A 21,888-nucleotide genomic window follows, 5' to 3' on the forward strand; every position below is an offset into this window, starting at 1 on the left:
AGCTGAGCAACACAAGATCATGTTGACTCATTCTAAAGGAAACACCAAGACGCCCCCACTGTGGCTACCCACTGGATACACCAACAACAGCAAATCTAACCCTGGCTGCGGGTCAGGTTGGAAGCCTTCTGAGGAGCACGGGGATGCCAAGGTTGACCAGGTTAGCCCAGGTGCAGACTGCTAGAGTCAGGTTGCTGCAGGCTGGCTGTGAGCTTTTTGCTCACACTGTCTCTGGCCTCCATTCTCTTTGTCCTCACAGTAAAGGCAGCAATGTTAACTGCTGGACCCTTGCCTTCCCTCCCCACCCCACGCCCAGGTCTGATTTTGCTGGCTTGGAATAAGATGAAAGGCCTGATAGAAAAGTTCAGGGAAGCCTTTTATTAGCATTCTTAGCCCAGCCGAGTTCAGACAGCGAGCCCTGCATTCCAGGAGACTTCGCCCTGAGCAACGCAATGCCAAGAATGCCAACGAAAAGCTCCGAGACGCTTTCCCAATGGGAACTCTGCCTAGCCAACCCTGCGCGATACAGAGACCTTGTGAAACAGAGAGGAGTATTATGGGATACTTCAAGATCTTCCCACCGACTCTCTGGAGTCTCCAGGGATTAAGCAAGATAATAGGCAGAAACTATGGGGGGAGGGGGTGCGGCAAGGATGAGTCAGTGAGCATGCTCACTGTCAGGTGTATGAAGTAAGGCTTGCACACACCTTCCAGTACTGCAATAGCTGTAGGGCAGCTACAGTCAAGCCTCAGGTCCTGGTCACCCCATAGGAAGAAGGCCCGTCACAAGACTCCCTGAGATGTTCATGAAGGACCTTGATGGACTGTCATTTGAAATAAGACACACTTAAACTTTTAAGTCATTTCTCAAGATCTTGATCTTTGCTCGATAGCAGAAGGCTACATCACTGTGGAGCAGAAAGATAAAGAGAGTCAAGGCTAATAGTTTGGAGGGGTTTCTTCCTGTGGCAGAGACACTGCTGCAGAGTGGGGAGCAGCTAGGGGGCTGTGTCCTCAGTCAACCATGTAGGAGTAGCTGCAGCCAGGAGGCACAATGGTTCTCTGGGCTCAGTGACAACCCATGGTCACACCAAGGAAGCAGAAGCTGGGGGTGGTCAAGCAGGGCCCAGCTGATACCCAGTGACCCCAAGCAAAGATGTCTGAAATTCCAATGAGCATGCTCACTCCATGGCCACTGCTCTCATGGCTGCAAAGCACTTTCTCCTCCTCTGTACTGTGCCAAGCGAAGGTGCTCAGGCTTCGGGCGGGTGACACAGGCATGGGCGCTCTGCTGTCTCCAGGGATGAGATGCAGGCATGGTTGCTCTGCTGTCTCCAGGGGTGAGATGCAGGCATGGTTGCTCTGCTGTCTGCAGGGGTGAGATGCAGGCATGGTTGCTCTGCTGTCTGCAGGGGTGAGATGCAGGCATGGTTGCTCTGCTGTCTGCAGGGGTGAGATGCTCATCACCAACCTGACTCTCTCCCTGCACCTCTCCTTCCAACCATGCTATCATCAGCCAGTCTCAAAAGAGAGTCCACCGTCCCCTGGGTATCTGTGACTAGGAGAGTTTGCCACCATCCATAGCTATTTCGTACTAAGGCTGTGTTAAGAGAGGACTGGCTTTGGCTACCATGGCTACCAAGGCACTATGGTCTTCTCTTAGCATGTATTCTGTCCTATAAGGCTACAATAGCCCCCTTTGTTATTTATGTGCAGTGTTTTCTCTGTTTGAAACATTTTTATACATAGTTTCTTTCACCGGGTGTTGAACAGTGATTGCTATGGATGGGGAAAACCAAGAGAGGTGGCAATAAAGGACCAACAAGATACGCAGTCCTCATACAGACAACCACCTCTTCACCATGAGCTTGCATCCTTTCCTAGCCCATTCCTCAAGGGTGGCAGTTCAGAGAGCAGAGCCAGAGGGCACCAGAAATAAACACAACAGTGCAGAGCAGACTCAGTCTTCAGTCTGGTTTTCCTACCACCCACCAAACATTACTCTGTGCCTCTCCCTAGCTCTCTTCCACCCTCCCTTGATAAAATGACTTCTTTGGAAAGTATCAAAGTGTATTCTTTTGGGGTACTTGGCTTTCCCAGTGGGGTGTTTTGATTTCAAAGTTCTCTATCTGGTGGTAGCCTAGCCATTTGGAGGAGGCGGTAGGTGGGTCAAAGCTAAATCTCACTGTCAAGTTTCTCAGAATGAGACACAGACTCCCGAGCATGCCCAAGCTTTCTCTGCTCCCTCTTCTTCTAACGCACACCATTCTCATACATGACAGCCTTGAGCTTCTGAACTTGTTCCTTCTGCCTGGGCCTCTCTGTCTGTAAAGATTCTCCTCCCAACTCAAGTCTCAACTCAATTGTCACTTCCTCAGAGAGTCTCCAGCCATGCTGGCTGATGTACCATGCTGGCTGGTGATGGACACTGAAGCAACACCAACAAAGTCCTCTGGTGCTGCTTTCTTTAACTTTAAGTAAAAAATAATTATTTTAATTTTAAAAATATATGTATATATACACACATACATATATATGCATATATACATATATATACTTATATGATATGTAAGGTATATAAGGTAAAGGTTTATGAGGTGTATAAAATATATAGTGTATATATATAAATATAACATATTATATATTTATGTATGTATATATACATATATATATACATATATATACATATATATCAATATGTATGTGTGTGTGTATATATATATATACATATATATATATCAATCACCGTTTGAAACTCTCCTGTAGAGCTGCTGGCTGGTTTACAATACACCAACAACATGCCTGGCTACCGCAGGACCCAAGGCTTTGCACAGCAAAGCCCCAAAGTGTCTATTGTATGAACACTTGGAAATCCTTGGAAGAAAGGAGCTGTGTCAAAGCCATTGATAAGGTTCTGATGACATCACAGGTCCTTTGACTCAGAAAGGCCCGACATGGCCTTGAGGGGTGGACATGTGAACTTCAAGAAACAAGATTAGGAAAAACAGACAAAAGATCTTTACTGTCGAGGATTCAGAAAATGTGGTTATGAGTGTAGCATCCAGGTCCAGAGATGCAGGGCGGAAAGTGAGCTCTGTCAGCCAGTGCCAGGTCAAAGGCATGGGAGCTAGAAGAATGAGCTAGACGTAACCTACCCCTAGCTCAGAGAGAGAACAGAGGAAAACAGATCACCAAAGGTGACCTCGAGGAAGCTCCTGTTTCCTGCAAACCCTGAGCTCAAGTCCCTGCCTTGACACGAAGGTCGGTTTTTCTGCCCACTAACCATGCCACACCCAGAGGATAAGCTTTTCTCTTGCCTACATTAACAGCCCCAGTATGTGCAGGCTCTGCCTTCTGGTGTGGGGAGAGCACGGCATTGGGTATAGCAAATGGGCACCACATGTCCTGGTCCAAATGCCTCTGTGCACACATACCTTTGTATCTCAGAGGTTAAAAAGAAATACAGAAAAACAACTTTGAGTTCAAGTGGGAACAGAGATTGTGGAACATTAAAAGAAAAAAAAAATCTGTAGTCAACTTTATCCAGGTCAGACAGACCCAGAATCGGAGTATTTAAATATATTGATTTTATATGCCTGTTTCACATATGTCAGATGGAAGGATGCAGAATGGGCCCCTGGATTACAGTCTAGTGACCTTATGTCCAGTCAAGGTCTGGAAATACCCGACTCTACTGCTTTCTATTCAATCTGACAGCATTTGGATGCTGGCTGTCGGCCATGACCTGTACTTAGTAATGCAGACCCAAAGATGACTAAGAAAAAGGCATTTTCAGGGTGGCTGCTGATAATGATGGAAAGATACGCAACTATCAAAGGCAAGCCTGACCATGCCAGGCCTGAGAGAAAGTTGTTAGGACTGTCCTCCCTCTGTGATGATGTGGGATGGTGACACCCCCTGACCCCCACTACAGCTCTGACAGCTATATGTGAACTGTAGGGCCTAGTATAAGAATGATCTCTTATCACAGCCTCCTGGGAAAAGGGCCTCGGACAGGCCAGCAATTCACGAGGCAGGCACAGAGCAGAAGACCCCCTTCCCCTCTTACAGCTCACTGCTTCAGTGTCTTATGTTACCCTCCTCTGCCTAATTCTGCTTTGAGTTAGAATTATATGTCAGCTTCTGGTAGCACGGGTAGACTACGATATATAATTTCCCTTCTTCTCAGCCCCCACGACCTTTCAAATAGGCACGTTTGATATGTCTTCTGCTTACTGTGCACTGCTTCATGAATTTTTTTAATGGCTAGAAGTGCTACTGTCAAAGGTCTGTGCTCTCAGTCAGCACCGAGTCTTAAAGAGCCATCAGGGTTGCCGCACAGTCACCTGCCCCATCGGCTTTGCTACTGCAGAACCCTTCCTGTGTGCCCACCAGTTCTCCTGACCCTCCCTCCAGTTGCAGGGAGGCAGTTTCCCCCTCCTGACCAAACAGATAATGCTGGGCAGATCATCCTCAACTCCGCCCCTGGGAGAGCTGGCAATTTCTATGTCATATAGTAAATGTATATTGTATTCAATGCAACCAAGACATGCCTGAGTGTTTTCTTGTTTTACTACACGGTCCAGTGCTCCTTCAGTCAGGCCCGAGGGCTGAGGAGTGTCATTCCCTATGAATACTTGGCATTGGGCAGGCCTTGCGTAACTGCTAACCTCCTGGGCAGTGTATCAGCTGGGTTGTCAGCAATGGCCACAGGAATCTCAGCATCTCTTTAAATACTTTGTTAGGTTTCTGGTGGCCACTGTACCTGTAAATTCCTATTCAGATGCTTTCTATTGCAGGAACTCCTTGTAAATCCTAAATGCCAATCCCTTGAAAGTTCAGATCAGCGGTTCTCAACCTTCCTAATCATGTGACCCTGTAATATATTTCCCTATGTTTCAGTCACCCCCATCCATAAAATTCTTTTTGTTGCTACTACATAAAAATGCTTTTGCTACTGCTATGAATTATAATCCTAATATCTGATATACAGGGTATCTGACATGTGACCTCTATGAACGAGTCATTCAACCCCCAAAGGGGTCATGCCCCACAGTTGGGAACTGCTGTTTTCAGTGTTATAACTAATCCCTTCCCTTTCTTCCAACTGTCTATTAAGCATCTAAGGTTATTTACAGGTGAATGGAAATTCGAACTTGGGGAAACTCAACTTGAAGAAAACATAGGGCAACAGAACTTTTCTCGATCACTTGAACTATATTTTCTGAGCACTCGAAATACATGACATGTGTAGTAAGGTGCTAGGGACACAAAGAATGAGACCTTTAACACTCAAGGAGTTACATATAAACTGTCCGTTACAGCATTAACACAATGGCCAGGGCCGTGGAGAACTGTGCAAGGTACACTGAGGGCTAAGAGCACTGTGTGTGCACACAGGCTTGTTGGGAGGAGTCAAGGTCAAAGCATCCAGGCTGAGTGAACTTGGATAAATGAGCTTGCCAGACAGTCCTGAGGGAAGGACATTTCAGCCAAGTCGAGTGCTTACAGAAGTCCACCATAGATGGTTACACAGGATCTAGTATGCCTAAAGCCCAGAGTGGCCTCAGGAATGACTACAGAAGCTGGGCATACAGGAAGTACTCCATGTATCAAGGAGGCCAAGTGTGTCTTTAGTACAGTACAGGAGCCAATACATCTCCTTGCTTTCCATTGGAAAATTACCACAGGCACCCTCTCTATCCCAGGAAGAATATGTGATCAGGTGCCAGAAGAAAGTTACTATAACTAAGTAACCTAGTTATAGTAACTAAGACAATAATATAATATAATGTGTTTATGTCTCTGAGAAACCCATAGACAAAAAGTATGGGAAAGACAAGGGTTCCTGTGGATCCCTTGGGGATAAGAATATCCATGGAGGTTAAGACATATTCATGGAACAGTCTAGACTGCCCTAAAAGAAGCTGAAGGATTTCCTTTGTGCTTCGGTTCTTGGCCACTTCCCTGACTGCTAAGAGTACTTGTGTTAGAAACATACAGAATAAAGTCATTAGTGGCACACTGGAATCTTACTCTGAACCTACCAGGACCCCTGCTAGCCCACTGGCTCCCCCTCAATATTAATCATTGTCACACTCTATAATGACAATTTTTTTAAAGTCACTTGTAGAGAATATTCTGCTCTAAGCTAGGTTATTATCTTTGCTTTTTCTCTACCCAGGGAAGAAATGCACCTGTAGACACCCAGCAGCCAAGGATGAAGATGTCAGCACCAGGCCGCCCGACATTCTTTCCCTCCCTCCTTCAAGCCACTTCGGCCTTCCCTCCCTAGGAAAATCATCTCCTTCTGGCCAACAAGCTTCGGACTTCAGAGTGTTAGATAGATGGCTCAAGAAAACGGGGAGTGGGAGACAGACATCTCTCTTCTTCTAACATGTGTACGCACGCACGCACGCACACACACACACATGTCTGATATCTGTAAATGTGTAGGGCTGCAAAGAGAGGAGGAGGCAGCTAGACCTTCTCAGGTCAGACTTCCCACATCTCTCCATCCTCCAAACCCATTGCCAACACAATCCCTACATCATTTCACTCTGAGATGATTCACAGCCCCTATTGCTAAGGACAAGAAAGTCATCAACTTTCTCCAAGGCCACCTACATTCTTGGGGCTTCCTCTTGAGGTCAAAAGGCCCGGTGTTATATAATACCAAAGTCCACATCGGGGTGAACAGGACTGACCCACACCCTTGCTCCGATTAGCAGGACCCATGGGCTCCAGCAGAGAAAGCGGGCTTCTGCTATCCTCTCCCACCTTCCTGTATGCTTTGAGCACAGGCATTCCACAGCCTCACCTGGCACCAGAGAAGCAAGCCCCACATCCTCTGAACCTAGTATTAGACATCGTTCATTTTGTCAGTGAAACCAGCAAGTAAGAATGGATGGTGCAGAGAAAGGAAATGCTCTGAAAGACTCCACTTCAAGGCAGCAGCTTAGATTCTCCCTCTGAGAACAGAGCGCCCTCCCCTCTCTTGAGAGCAGCAGCTAGGCGGCAGCCAGGCGACACCTGGATCCCATAACTCGCAGAGATCTGATCCTGGTGGTGTTTACAGTTACACACTCCAAACCAGCATCACGTGACAGAGATGGGCGCTTGCCTGCTGGGAAGTCAGGAGGTCAATGGGAAAAATTATTTTAGTCTCTGTTGAGCCTTCATGTTTGGAGCTTTTATCCAAACAATGCAGCGTTCTCATGCTCCCCCTCCCCCGCCGCGTGCCCACTCCCCCCTCTGACACTCACTGGGGGATGGTGGTGGGAGGAGCTGTGCACAGGCTGAGACTGCAATCTTACCCTGTCCTCTGGCCTGCAGGTCACATTGCTACTAATGTGGGGAAGAGGAGGGAGGGGTAGGGGTAGGCAGGGGCTTGGACAGGACACTTCTAGTCATGATTCACTAACCCATGGTAAACTAGATGGAATTCGTTCATTTAGTAAGTAGAATATTCCCAGAGTAGAAGGGCTGGTGTCCTTTTCTTTTGTCCTCCATTTCCCAAGAGAGAGATGCTGAGATTAAGCCCTGGTGCCTCAGCCTGTAGTTGTCAGTTTTCTCTGTAGAAACCTGAAACCCTAGCTATGGCTACTCCAAAGGAGAGACTGTAGCTACCAGAGATTTCAGGGCAGAAGGTAGAGAGCTGTCTCTTCTCTGGGTCTTCTCTGGTTTCAGTTGCTCAAGTTCCATTTCTGAATAAAGCTGGCATACAAGAGAGCAGCTCAGGCAGGCAAAGGTACCCACCGGGCAAGCCTGCCGACCCAAGTACTATCTCCAGGTGGGACACACGTGGAGGTAGAAGGAAAGACCCAAATCCACAATGCTGTCCTCTGACCTCCATATATGTATCGTGGCATGTGTCTACCCCATCTGCTCATGTGACTCTGTCTCTCTCTGTGTCTCTGCGTGTTTCTCTGTCTCTGCCTCTCTCACAATAATACTTTTAAAAAAAGCTCTTTTATTTTTTTATTTATTATTATATTATTATTTATTAAATAAAATTATTCAAGGAAAAGAGCAAAGGAAGTGGGGGACAGTACAGAGGGGAGAGTAAGAAAATGTAAGTTGAGAAGAGAGGGGGTAGCTGCCAAAAACTGTTTTCTCCTAACAGACCCCACCTGGAGCACCCTAAACCTATATTTGCACACACTGTTCATCACTGAGGGATGTCAGGGCAAGAACCACAGAGAAGCACTAGACACTATCTCCCTCACTTGTCGATTCTCAGCTCTATTTCTTACACAGCCCAGGCTCAAAGGCCTAGGGATGGTGCCACCCACCAAGGGCTGGGCCCTTGCCTGTCAATCATTAACTAAGACACAGACAGGGCCGCAGGCCAGTCCGATCTAAACAACCCAATGGAGGTTATGTCTGACTCCAGGCTGTGTCATGTTGACAGTAAAACTAACACACGAACACTAAGCAGAGGGCTCTCTCTCTCTCTCTCAAAAACACACCTGTTGGGAATGCCACAAAACTACAAAACTGGGATTAAAGGACTGCAGGGAAATGACTGTCTCCAGGGCACAGAGTCTGGGGTTCTGGCTGAGAATATCTGCCACAGGGAAGACCAAGACGGTAAAGATGAAGTTGAGATGCCCCAGGCAAGCTTGCCACCCAACATTTCCTGGCCCTGCAGCCTAGGATGCCAAGCGTCCTAGCAGAATCCCTTCCAAAAGACCACATTTGAAATTCAGTAAATCAGCTCAATATGTTCTAGGACTGTGAGTATTAAATAAAAGAAGCCAGTGAAACCTTCAAACAATAAGCTCATTCAAACCAGTCTCTTTCTCTGCCCCCATCTGGAACTTGAATACAGTTAACATGAATAAATTCTGTTGTATAAGGACTGGGGTGGGGGGGACACCAAAAGGGGGTGAAAGAGGGGAGGAAATGGCAAGAAGCCAGCTTGCTAGTCTAGCAGGAAGGATGGCTGACGGTCCCCTGAACCCAAACTACATCAGTGCGAGCAGATAACCCTGAGAATGTGGCCCTAACCAGCAGGCAGGTGAAGCACTACCTGGAGACTCCTTACCCATGTTCTCCCAGGCATCCCTTTATACACAGTAACCCTCCGGGCTTTGTACAAACCGGATGTGGACTACAGGGCTTCCCCAAACTTGATCTTCCTCAAGTGAACAAGCCAGAGCCAGACCTGACTCTGCTTCAAGGGAAATCTCACCAGAAATAGGTTCAAAATTGTTGCTCTGTCACTGCACCCCCCACCCTGACAACAAACCCAGGAAGGAACAGAAAGCACTCTCCCGACTGTTGTCTAAGTCTGCTAGGATGGCCAGGGCGTGGGCCAGAACCGCCTTTGGGGGTGTCTGGTGGTTTGAATACACACCAGTGTTTAAGAAGAGATGCCTGTGTGAAATTCTCCAGATCATGTCCACGCGGTCCTCTGCATAGATGTCTCATGGATGTCCAACACATTATACTTAATGAAGAGGCAAAAATTGGCCCCAGCCAGCCTAGGGCATAGAACCAATGAAATTCACCACCACCACCCCCCACCCCCCAGCCCCCAAAGGACAGACCAATCCAACACAATTGATTTAGAAAAGGAAACAACCAGACACGCATGGTAAAGACTAATCATTTAGCCCCTGCATCACAAGGCTCCACCCTGCCTGGTGACCATCCTTTACATCATCTGGGACCGAGCAGGCTCTGCCCTGCTACTTTGTCATGCCATGGCTTCCTCCCCCCTTCAAATAAACCCTGGTTTATTACTTGCCAGCAGAACTGCCAATGCCAGAAAGTCAACAAAGACTGCACCATGGGCAGCCTGGACAGGCCATTCCAGTTTAATAGCCTTCTCAGTGCAAAGACTTACAGACATATTGCCACAGTCACCATGGTGAAGCCACATGTGGCTAGTAGCCCAGCATGCAGGGTGGATGACCAGGGCTTCCTTACCCAGGATCCTCTTGGGCTCACCTGCTGTTTGGCATTTAGGAGAACTACTGATTTCCTAACAAGGGGAAAATTTGCATCACCGGGTGTTTTCTAGAAGTCTCCATTTCTTAGGATGCAGTCAATGTTGAGTCCTTTTTCGCTTCAAACTGCAATCCTGCTCTAGCTCCAGCAAGTAGACTGCTGGAGTTTTGACCGAAGCCCATAAGGGCTCAAAGTGTTCAGCTTATCTGTCTCACAGGGCGTCCCATGGTCTGCAAGGGGCAGGTGGTGTGATGTTGTTTACAAGAGTAGCAAGCTGATTTGTAACAAAGTAAACAGAAAACATCATAGAGAGATGCACCGCCAAGACAGACAGTGGGCCACAAGTAAGGGCACTCCCGGGCCTGCAGAGTATTTCTAGAAGGAGTTTTATCAAGTTATAATTTATACACAGAGGAAAACAAGCCTGCCTTGTTACCTGGGTAGTACACAGAGCTGCCCCATCACATAAGAAGGTTGGCCATTTCTACCATTCCGTAACACCTATTGTATCATGTTCTATCTCGGACCACCCCATCCCTAGAGCAGCCCTGGTAACTACAGAACTGATTCACTTTCTCCGTAGGCAGCCTGGCCTTTTTTTAGAAAGCTGTGTGAGCAAACTGAACGGTGCAGGCTCCAGAGCCTCCTTTCTGTCAGTGTCCTGCAAACCAGCAGAAGACAGTTATAACCACTTTTAGTCTCAGACTTTCACTTTCTTGCTATAGAAACTAAACACCGCTCACCTCTCCTGCAGTGATTCAGAGCCACCAGAGCTGAAGTCTGAGAAGAGGGTGAGCCCACTTCAGTTTTCCCTGGGGTAAGGGGTTTCCTGGTAGTTAGCTTCCTTCCAGGAGGCAAGACCAAGAAATCTCAGGCAAACTAGAATGGCTGGTTGCTTGATTTGGAAAAGCCGCCTCTCTGGTAGCTTGCCCCATTGCCCCATGGGATTCCTTCTGTGGTACAGCTGTATACTATCTCCAGCTAACAGCCGGCTCGACTCCCTTGGTTTAATCCTGAGGCAGAAGGCTTTGTTGCAGTCTGCTGGGGCTGACATTCCCAGTAAGCTCAGATCTCTCCACCAAATCCATTTCTACCATTCCGTAACACCTATTGTATCATGTTCTATCTCGGACCACCCCATCCCTAGAGCAGCCCTGGTAACTACAGAACTGAGTCACTGGTGAATTCAAAGGTGGCCTGGAGTACCTCAGAGGCCTTAAGGAGGTGAGGGGAAGAGATCTTCTGTTACCTCGCCCCCGCTTAGGACCTAGGGAGATCTCTGATATCCAGTGTTCCGTGCCACGCTGTGTACCCCAGCCTGGAGCAATGCATGCAGGGTGAGGCCGGCTCCTTCCACAAGTCTTTCTGTACATTATTCTCCATACCCTCCACTTGGTGGAGTCTGGGCTTAGTTAATTTGTAGATTACTTGGAGAGAAAATGAGAACCCACAGACAGAACATCAGCCAAGGGCTCAGAGCTCCTACATCAACTCACAGAGCTATCTGAGAGAATCAGAGGGACCAGCGTCAAGGCTGAGCCAGCGAGTCCTGTCTGTCTTTCCAGCCGGCATAGATGATGCACACAGCGCCTTGGGAAGTAAGCACTTTGTCTGAGTGCTCCTAACTCTAAAACTTTACAAAGGATGCACACAGCTGGAGGCTCAATTAATCGAGGACTCACACCACACACCTCAAGAGCAGAAGAATCTCGTCACAGGCATGATGGTGTCTGTTCCCCTGACTGAACGAGACATCACCCTTGCCGAATTATTTACCAGTGGTTCCTGAGTTATTTCACTAGGGTGCCTGGGAATGGGTTAGTGATCAGTAGCTTACTCATACAGAAACAAGGCCCAGAGAGATTAATTGACTTGCCCAAGGTCGCACAGCATGTTAGTAGCAAAAGGTACATTAGAAGCTGCAGCCCCTACATGCCCAGGCTGGAGCCTGGCTCCATGGTATCCATCCCCCTAACCCCTCCATCCACGGCATAGGCTGAGCCAGGTCTGTACCCAGGAGAGCCTGGAGGCCAGGTAAGCTGCTGCAGAGGGCACAGGCAGGCTCATACTCACAAGCAGAGACCTGCAGGATTCTTCTCTGCACCACCAGACAGCAACAGCCCTGTGCTGGAACAGACAGAGAAAGCGCTCAAGACCCTGCAGCCGGGGGTAGCCAGGGGCAGCCAGGGGTAGCCAGGGGCAGCCGGGGGCTTTTCCTTCCTCACTTCTGGAAGTGAGCTCAAAGATTTCATCTCATTACCTTTGTGAACCAGGTCTGCTCTTGAGAAGCAGGGCACAAGGCATGGGCTCTGTACAGGAGACACTCATGAGCCATTCACTTGTCCTTACTATGAGCCTGGTAAGAGGCCAAGGGCTGGTCACTCTGAAGGCAGACACAAAGTCCCTATCTTGACAGAGTATAGCCTAGCACGTATAATAAATCTGCATATAATCATAAGACCGAGTAACATTAATTCAGGACATTTGTTGCGTGTCTACTGCATGTCATGTATTGATGAGGTCAGATCTAAAGTAGTAAGGGACCAGGGAAGCTATGGTGGCATATGGAAGGCAGACACGGGGCTGGATCCTGAAGATGGTGGAGTTTAACTCAGTAGCGAACCCCTTTCCTGGCAAAGAGACCCTGACAAGATCAGGACATTACTTCCAGGAATTTTTTTTTCCTAGATGAATTCTTCAGCAAGAATTCTCCTTTTAAAAACTCAGCTTCCCATATCCTGTCGCCGACCCTATGAACGGTCGCTTGCCCTCTTTGGCCTCAGTTGCCCCGGCTCTCAAACGGGTCTGATTCATCTCCTATTGCAGACCCTGGCACTGGCCTTAACAATCTTTGGAGACACAGTGACATTCAAGTCCTTCAAAAAAATGAATTCCTTCCATACTTGCTAGCATTCTCTTTCCCACTAAGTCTGCGACTCCCCATCTCTCCACAGGAAATCAGTTTTATTTATAAGAATCATAATCCTAAACTGACCTTTGCTGGCAATCCTATCCCCCCACCCCCACCCTACTCTCTTTCCAAACACATTCTCCTGCTGGAGAGTCCTCAGTGACCACCAAGAAGGGAGCGAGGCCAGTGGTTGAGAGGCCACAGAAGGGACACATGACAGTTGTTTTCTGGGGTGGGGAGGGGAACTGAGACCTGTAAGTTCAGTGACTAGCCCACAGAGGCACGGCATGTAGGTTACTGGGTTTCTTGGCTTCTGTGTTCCGTGCCACTGTGCCTTCCCCTCTGGTGGCAGCCACAGTGCCCTTCTCCCTAGCTTGGGAGGAGTCTCCCTCCCCCCTGAAGGATAGGGGAGCATTTCCTTTATAGGAGCATTTCCTGTCATTAAAGGGGTTTGGAGGAGAACTGGCACGGCTTTCTCAGCTTTGAAGCTCTCTGGCCCAGCCTGGCCCTTTAATTGTGCTGGAAGCAGCCCAGTTCCCAGAGCTTTTACCCCATCAGGAGAGAGGAAGGGCCCGAAGCGAAGCCCTGGCTCCTGCTCTTCAACACCAGCATGACCTCTCCCATGTTTTTTTTTTTTCTGCTTTCAACCATTTCGCTGCCAGGCTCCCACACAGGGAGCTTCAAAGTCAGCGGTGCCCAGGGTCAAGTCCAACGCGCAAACTCAGAGCTCTGGGGCTGCGAGGCATGGAGACTCCGACACTGTTTTAAAACAGTGTTCTCGCGCATCTGTTCAAAGCCTACAATAGCTAAAGGTGAATCCCATCAGATTTCTGCAGATAATCCCAAGATGCAATGGAATAGTGAGAGAGCGCACGCACAGTAGTTCACTCCGGTCTTGCTTGCGGGTTTTTTTGTTTTTGTTTTTGTTTTTGTTTTTCAGGTTGAGGATTCTGGTTGGCTTTCCACAGCCATAAGTTCTGTGGCCTCAGAGTTGGCCAACTGCAGATCCACAATATGAGGGGTGACATATGGAAAGGCTCTGTTATGGATGGTGTGCAGTTGCAAGGACATTAAATGTGTACTGATTTCTTTGCCATTGTTCCCTAAACACGACAATACAGCAACTGCACCCACTGTAGTCTAGAGATGAGGTAAAGCAGTTGGGAAGACAGTGTGCCCCATATGCAAATCCTACATCACTTCCAGGACTCGAGCATCGTCAGAACTGGGTACCCCTAAAAGCGATTCTTCCGAGGAGGAAGTGGACTTTCCTTTGCATGTTTGCATGTGCACGCATGTGGGCCGACGGCATGTAATCCTCTCCAATTGCTCTCTACCTTACAGTTTTAGGAATTAGAAATTTGTCTCGTGGGGATTTGGACCTGGCTGACTCGGCTACAGTGGCTAGCCAGCACACACGGTCATAGCTGGCTTTTTACACAGGTGCTAGGGTCTTGAACTCAGGTTCTTGTGCTTGCCCGGCGAGCACCAACGGAGCCATCTTCCCAGCCTCAGCCTACTCCCTCTAGTTATCTATTTTGACGTTCCATTTTTTTTAAAGTAAATATGCTCCCTCAATCTTGGGTCACGCTGGAGTCACCCGAAGGCCCTTGAAAGCTGCAGTGCCTGACCTACGTCTGAATGAGAATGTCTGGTGCTCGCCTGTCTTCTTGTGCCACACACATTTATGGCTCCACATACAGCTGAGGTTAAGTCGGCCGCTACAGGGTCAGACAGCAACAGGTAAAGGGCTGAGCAATTAGGCACGGAGAAAGAATTCCTAAAGGGACATGATTAAATTATCCATGGGCTTTATTTCCCTTAATTATTGATTATTTATCTTTTCTTTTTAGACCTTCTCTGACCACAACTCTTAAGATTACCCGACAAGATTCCTTCCCTGACCACATTGTTTTCTGGACAAAATCTCACTGTTCTCCCCTTGACCCCCTGCACCATAAAGCCACCCCAAAAAGCGGTGGTCAGAATGGAAACCCAAAGGCTACAGAAGGATTTCCCCCACAAGCCATTACGCCCATCTAAAATGAAGTCCGTATATTTCAGCTGGGCCAGTTAGGGTCCAAGGGTGATGCAACTTCAGGAAGCTTTGGCGTGATGCTCCAAGTGTAATCCACAGATAGTAGGTCAGTCACTTGGCCCTGGACCCACTCACCAGCTGGGAGAGCAATAGGAACCAGGATCCTTGACTGCATGGGATGAGGTCAGCCAATGGGCTCACACACAATGATACAGGATGCTCTTAGGAGAGTCATAAATATATAAACACTCAAGGATGGGAATCTTTTCAAGGCACCCTGTAGGACTTGGCACAGACTCCTGGATACTTGTAGGGGTCTTCTTGCTTATACCATGCCAAAGAGATTCCCATGCAAGGCATAGCAACTTTGCCAACATTTATAACTTTTTTTCAGAAAAGCTCCATCCCTCTGAGAAGGGACACACATGTATTCCCCACACCCCTTTGGTTTGATTGAGAAAGTCATGGTGCTGTAGCAAAGGGGGTTGGAGAGGACTGGGAGAAAAGTTTGGCTGCTTTTCAATATTAGGTATTTCATCCATCCTTCAGCTCCCTCAAGACAGTTAGCCCAGAACCTAAAACTATGACCTGCCATGGGGAGGGTGGGCAGTGGGTAACAGAGAGGCCACGGGCATGGAAAGTTTATTGTCCCACCATAGCAGCTTTCTAAGCTTTTCAAGTCAAAGACAACACTTTTGTTCTCTGAAGACAAGAATGAGCAAGTCTACCTGTGTAGGGAAGAGAACTTAAAATTGGGAATATGAAAGTATTTAAATTTAAAACTATGTCAGATGCCATAAGAGTTTTCTCTGATCAATTTTACAAGAGCCCAGATAAATCTTGTTTTTCTGTTCAACTTTATCATTTAAACCACCATACCTACTTATTTGGCAACTACTCAGTTTTACTTTTAAAATACTGGGGGGGGGGGTGCACTGAAGACCAAACCTGGGGTCTTGCACATGCCAGGCAAGATCTCTAACCCTGAGATACACCCCAAAACCTTTCAAAAAATGTAAAGGCCCCAGGCTCTGATAAGCAGGAGCAACCTGGTTTATCATTTAGCATTCGTTTTGCACAGACAAGAGTTAGCATTCATTGCGAGTTCCCAAGACATGACTGATCTGCCTTTCCTGAGAACTGAGACTGAAACTCGCCGGGGGGGGGGGGGGGGTCCCCACACTCTTCCCAGAAAAATTAGCAGATATGAGCAGCATGACATCAGTGAGATTTGAAGTCCTGTTTCCCCAGAGTGGAGCTGAAGAACATCCCATGTATTCTCTTTTACAGTCCAGGCAATTCTCAAGTCAGCACACTCATTGATCTCTAAGACATTGATCTCTAAGACATAGATCTATTTCCAAAACACAAACGCTCTGACCTGAAACCAAGTTCCCTTCAGTTAGCTGGAAGTCCCTAACTCATCCCAGTAGAGAATGAGATTTTCAGCTCCCAGGAGAGAAAGATAAACTAAGCAGATTTTACCCAGTAAAGAACTAATTCAAAAACTACACCAAAAAAACCTGCTCACAAATCCTAGATGCACAGCTGCCCACTTGTTGCCTGGTCTCTAACTTGAACCAGTTTGCTGCTTGGGCAAAGAAGCTTGCAATTTGGATCTTCTATTTGGGGCCAACATCTGCTTCAATGTCACAATCCAAGGAGCTGAAGCGACCTTGGAAGTCGGGATTTCCAGTGAGGAGACGCCCAAGGCCCCAATCGGCTCCCCCTCCTCGCCCCCAGGTTCCCTCCCTAAGTGGGGAGCAGCAAGAGCCGCCTCTCTTCTACCAAGAGAGGGGCTGTGGCCGCCAATATTCGAGACTGCATGAGGGCAACTTCAGCCTTTCCCTCACAAACTGACCAGATTCCATCAGAACTAAGACAAGACCTCCCGGATAGACGGGGGAGAGAGGCTAAGTGATTTCTCCTGGCGCTCCTCCCCTACCCCGCTGACTCCAGAGCCCTGACCCTGCATTCACAGGTGAGTCACTAAAAAGACTACGTTAGGAAACTAAAGCCTGCCCGCACAGTTCCCTTATGTGAGTTCCATAAATAAGAAACCATAGAGGGAGATCGAGATTCCTTGGCAACCTGAGCGTTTGCCTTATTACCCTCCCATGGGAAAATAAGTGCAGAGGCAGAATTTCCCCTTGCAGGCTTAACTTAGACAACCCCTAAAAAGAGCGAGTACAAGACCCTTTTCCCAGAGGGAGGCATGTAGGGGCGCACCGACGCATCTGCCTCAGGGGCAGCACCTTGAACCCCCTTTTCAAAGGACCTACTATCTGAGGTTTCTGGATTCCAGCCCTGGGGCTCCAAAACCCTTCGGGCATATCCGGACCGGCCCTCCCACCATGGTTTGGCCAAGATCCCTGGCCAGAGCCAAATCCAAGCTCGCTCAGCTGCCAGGACGCCTACGGGCGCTCCACCTGCTGGGCAGTCCACTGGGCTCCTAACTCACACCCCCCCCACGCAGCTTTGGGGTGCAGGATCCGCAAAGGGCATGGCGAGGCAGGTTACAAAGTGGTAGAGAGACGGACCTTGTCAAGAACAGAATAGCACGCCACCCCACCACATTAGGAGTTTTTTCTGCTACCGGACAAGACTTTTCCGGGAATCTGCAAGAAGCCCCTCAACAAGGCAGCATCCATAGAAAGAGCCCTACAACTCGCCCCTTTGCCCCCAGCAGCCCCTTACTGTTGAGACCTTACTAGGGCCCCCCTCGACTGTAGACATCTTTTCCCCAAGGCAAACTGAAACTGGGGGTGACGGGATGGCTCAGGACACACCCTCGGTTCTCCAACAGGTGAGAAGCCTCACTTTGACCTCCAAGCAGAGACCTCTGCCCCAGGGGCCCAGGAGTATCAAATAGCACGGACGGCATTCTACGCCCAGAAGCCCACCGCCCTGTTCGTGACTCCTCGGTCGCCCTCTCTAGGGCTGCGGTCCCTTGGGCGTAGACTGTCCGTTCTGGACACCTGAGTCCGGGATACCCGGAGCAAGTAGGTGCGCCCTGCGCCCTCACCTTTGTAGCGCTCCATCCCGGGCACGGTGTGCGCTGCTATCGGCTCCGCGCTGAGTTCTCCGCGCTGGACTCCGCGCTGGGCTCCGCGCCCCCGCTGAGCGCTGGCCCCTCCCAGTGAAGTCACGCTCGCCGCCCGACCTCCCGGAGTGGCCGCCGCGCCCCTAGCCCTCCGATCCTGACTCCACCCGAGCCGCCCTGGACCCCGCCAGGGATCTCCACAGCCGGTCAGGACAATCAGCGCTCTGGTCCTCACGCACCCCGCACTGGGCTCCCCGTCCCGAACGCAGATCACTTCCTCCAAGTTGGCCCGAGGGCGGCGGCGCGAAAGAAAGAGCCTGGGACGTCCTCAAAGCCCGGGGAAGACTCCGGGAACAGCGAGCTCCCGTAGGTCTCCACCAAGATCTGTTTTCTCCAGTGTTGAGACTGCGAACCCAATGCCGGGAGGAGGAGACTGAGGGCCAGCGGGGAGGTGGAGACGGACCTAGAGCGCCTCCTGCTTGATCCATCAAGCCAGTGCGCCCACATCCTGGGCCCTCCTGGATTAGCTCCTTGAATTTAGAAGCCGCTGGGGGCCGGCTTTCAGTCCACCTTGCCTGGCACCTGTACATCGTGCACACTTTAGAGCACAGGAAATGACCTCCTTGTAGCCTGCTGCCTGAGCCCAGATTTTATGGGCGTCTTAGCCTAGGCTTTCCTGAGGAGGATTACAGTGTCTGGAGCCTCCTCAGCAAGCCTGGTCTTCAAGAAAAGATGGCACCTGTCCGAGGTTATTTTCACCTCGGAACACATTTAATCCTTTTCTTTTGATTCCCTCCAATCCTTCCAAATTCCTAAATCCTCTCCAAAGATTATGGGGTTTTTGTTTGTTTTGTTTGTTTGTTTTTGGTTTTTCGAGACAGGGTTTCTCTGTATAGCCCTGGTTGTCCTGGAACTCACTTTGTAGACCAGGCTGGCCTCGAACTCAGAAATCCGCCTGCCTCTGCCTCCCAAGTGCTGCGATTAAAGGCGTGCGCCGCCACGCCCGGCTACGTTTTCTTTTAAACTTTCGGATTTCACTTTTTAAACCATGCTTGGACTCTCGACAAAGGCCCGGAATATACACTTAGGGAAGGTTTGTTGTTTTCCGAGAGCCCCCTTCATGCTTCCTTGGAGCAGCAGAGTCAGCTTTGATCTCTGCAGATCTTCCGCCCAGCGATCTGCACAAACACTTTTCCTAGTTAGAGCAGCAGCTCACGTGAACAGAGCCCTCCTAGCCAGCCAGGAGCCTCGCTCAGGGCTGCAAAACCCCAGCCTTTCAGTTTGCCCATTCACCCTGAGGTAGCAGGTCGCTGTCTGTCTCCTGTAGTATAAACAAGTTTAGGGGGAAGGGGGTGGACAAAGTCACATGGGAGGAGCCCTAGGGATGCCTACTTCCAAGTCTTATGTGTGTAGGTCAGAGACCTCCACATGCCACATGCACATGAACACACATGCAAGTACACACACACACACACACACACACACACACACACACACACACACACAGTTGGCAGCAAGAATGGGCATCTCCCAAGAGAATCAGGGTAGGAAGAGGTATTCCGCTGGCCTCCTGTACAGTAGCCCTCAAACAGTCGAGCAGCTGTGTTTCTGCCTTAGTGTTCTCATTCCTACCCCTTTCTTCCTCTTGCAAATGGCCCAGCAGGGCACACACCCTCCGTTCTGTGGTGGTTCCAGACTACTCTCAGTGGAGCCCTGGGTTTTCTTTGAAATGCTCAGTATTGGAAAAGAAGCCTCAAGTCTGTGGTCACTGGTCACTTTTGGCCAGACTCCTGCCCTGCCTGCTGAAGCTGAGTGAGCAGGTCAGGCCCCACTCAGCAGGGCTTCCGAGCTAACCTTCACACTGAAGGCTGAAGAAAGCTTGGCCCTGGCTGACACCCCTAGGGTTAAAGGGTCTCCACTCTACAAACGAGCACACAAAGAAGTGAGACTTGTGTAATTTTACAGAGTCAGGACACAAACCAGGCAGAGCCCAGGTTTCCTGACTCCAAATCCTACTTCCCTCACAGCCTTTACCTCAGGCTTTCCTGTGACATTAACTGGGCAGTGCTGTTCCCCCAAATCCTCTGACACCTGTTTCTGCCCTTCAAGAAAGCATGGCACCCCCTTCTAGGCCAGCAAGGCTCTCGTCCGTGTCTTGCCAAGTTCATTAACCCTTCCTTGTCTCCAAACTGGTTATAGCTTCCCTGAATCCTCTCCAGACATACAAAATATTAAAAATGCAGTTCAAGTCGATCTAAACCTGCAATTCACAACCCTTTTCCAGAACAAAACTGAAATGGCAGAACTACCAAGAGGAACTCCAGGCAGCCAGCCCTCCCTGTGGTCTCCTGGGTGTTGTTGAACCTCTCTGCCCTTGGCAACTTTGTAACTTTCACAAAGGAAAGGCACTGAGTTTCTGTCAGACACCTGGAACCAAGAACAGTGCTGAATCCTATATCAAACACCATTGATATTTAGTGTGCTAACCAAGCCAGCCACAGAGAAAAGCTTATACTCCACGGACATGGTGAAGAGAGAGGACAATACAGGGCCTGAGCGGGACAGAGTCTGATCACAGGAATTCATCGAGCTACTCAGAATGGCAAGATTGTTTGAACCTGTGAATTACATATTTCTGGAATTTTCTATCCAATATCTTCAGATTGCAGAGAGTTTAATAAAACTGTTAAAAATAAAATCACAAGTAAGGGAGTGTTATTGTAAGTCCTAAACTAATTATTAGCAACAAAGATGTCTTGTCTTGCATTTGAGACAGAGTCTCATGTAACCTGGTTGGCCTTATACTTACTATGTAGCTAAGGATCACCTTAACTCCTGATCCGCCCGCCTCTGCCTCCCAAGTGCTACATTGTCAGGAGTTTGGGGTTTTGCTTGTTTTTCCCCAACCACAAAGAGGCTTCTCTAACTGAGGGGCCCAGGAGGGGGTGTCCAGTGGAAGGTGTTGCTTTATAAACCATACCCTCATTATGTGCACGGCAATTCAGGAGGCCTCTCTGTTTCAGTGTCAATCTTAAGTACTTAAGTAACTTGCTCACCGTCAGAGGTGGGCAGGGGCCAGGCAGTCACCTTACAGCAGGCTTCTGACAACAGCTCTGACCCAGGCTGGGGGTCACAGTCATGACTTGTCCCTGTCTCTTAACTTGATCTCTATTTATTCTTTCACAGCCGCTCAGAAGCCACCCCTCTTGGGGTTAGACAGGTGGCTCAGCAATTAAGAGCACTAGCTGTTCCTTTAGAGTGCCAGCTTCAACCCCAGCACCCACATGGCAGCTCACAGCCATCTGTACCTCCAACTCCAGGGCATCCAATGCCCTCTTCTGGCTTCTGCAGGCACCAGGCATGCACATGATGCACAGACATACCTGCAGGTAAAGCAGGTAAAACATACACATAAAAAATCTAAAAGATTAAAAAGCCCTCCACCCCTAACCAGTCCCTGCTCCTCCATCCAGCTTCACCCTGTCCTCGGCCCAGTCCTCCTCTGTGGTCCTTTCAAGCAGGCTGATCCCTCACATTTAAAAAAGACATTTTATTATTTTGTTTATGTGCATGTTCAGGTCCATATATGTGCCACCAGAGGCCAGAACCAAGGGTTTTGATCTCCAGGTCCTGTGAGCCCCCTGACGTGGTTCTAGGACCCAAACTCAGGCACTTTTAAACCACTGAGTCATCTCTCCAGGCCCTCGAGGCTGCTGTGTTGAACACGGCCCCCAGCAACGCTCCAGTCCTACTGTTGAATGAGGTGATAGTTTTCCACAGCTGTGACAAATACCCGAGGAAACAACTTAAGAGGGGCAAAGATTTCTTTGACTCATGGACTCAGCGATGATAGTTCAGGAGGCTGGCTCCATTGTTTCTGGGCCCTTCAGTGAAGCAAACATCAGTGTAGAAGAGTGTACTGGGACAGCCACTGTCCTT

At 49.0% G+C, this 21,888-nt stretch overlaps 1 protein-coding gene across 8 annotated transcripts in view; it reads right to left on the bottom strand.

Annotated features, from left to right (window-relative positions):
* Positions 1–21,888, bottom strand: part of Afap1l2 (actin filament associated protein 1-like 2) — a 116,236-nt gene that overhangs the window by 77,866 nt on the left and 16,482 nt on the right. For 2 of the 8 annotated variants that reach the window (NM_001177797.1, NM_146102.2), the window contains exon 1: positions 17,932–18,356. The exons of 1 other annotated variant lie outside the window; for it this stretch is intronic. In NM_001177797.1, coding sequence (NP_001171268.1) covers positions 17,932–17,947 — 16 coding nt within the window. In that variant the 5' untranslated portion in view covers positions 17,948–18,356. Of the gene's footprint in view, positions 1–12,030; positions 12,085–17,931; positions 18,367–21,888 lie in introns of those variants that run through there. 5 more of the 8 variants (NM_001177796.1, XM_006527024.3, XM_030250910.1 and 2 more) reach the window with 5 other exon arrangements.

The sequence above is a fragment of the Mus musculus genome, chromosome 19, assembly GCF_000001635.26.
Source record: "Mus musculus strain C57BL/6J chromosome 19, GRCm38.p6 C57BL/6J".
In the NCBI taxonomy this organism is placed as follows: domain Eukaryota; kingdom Metazoa; phylum Chordata; class Mammalia; order Rodentia; family Muridae; genus Mus; species Mus musculus.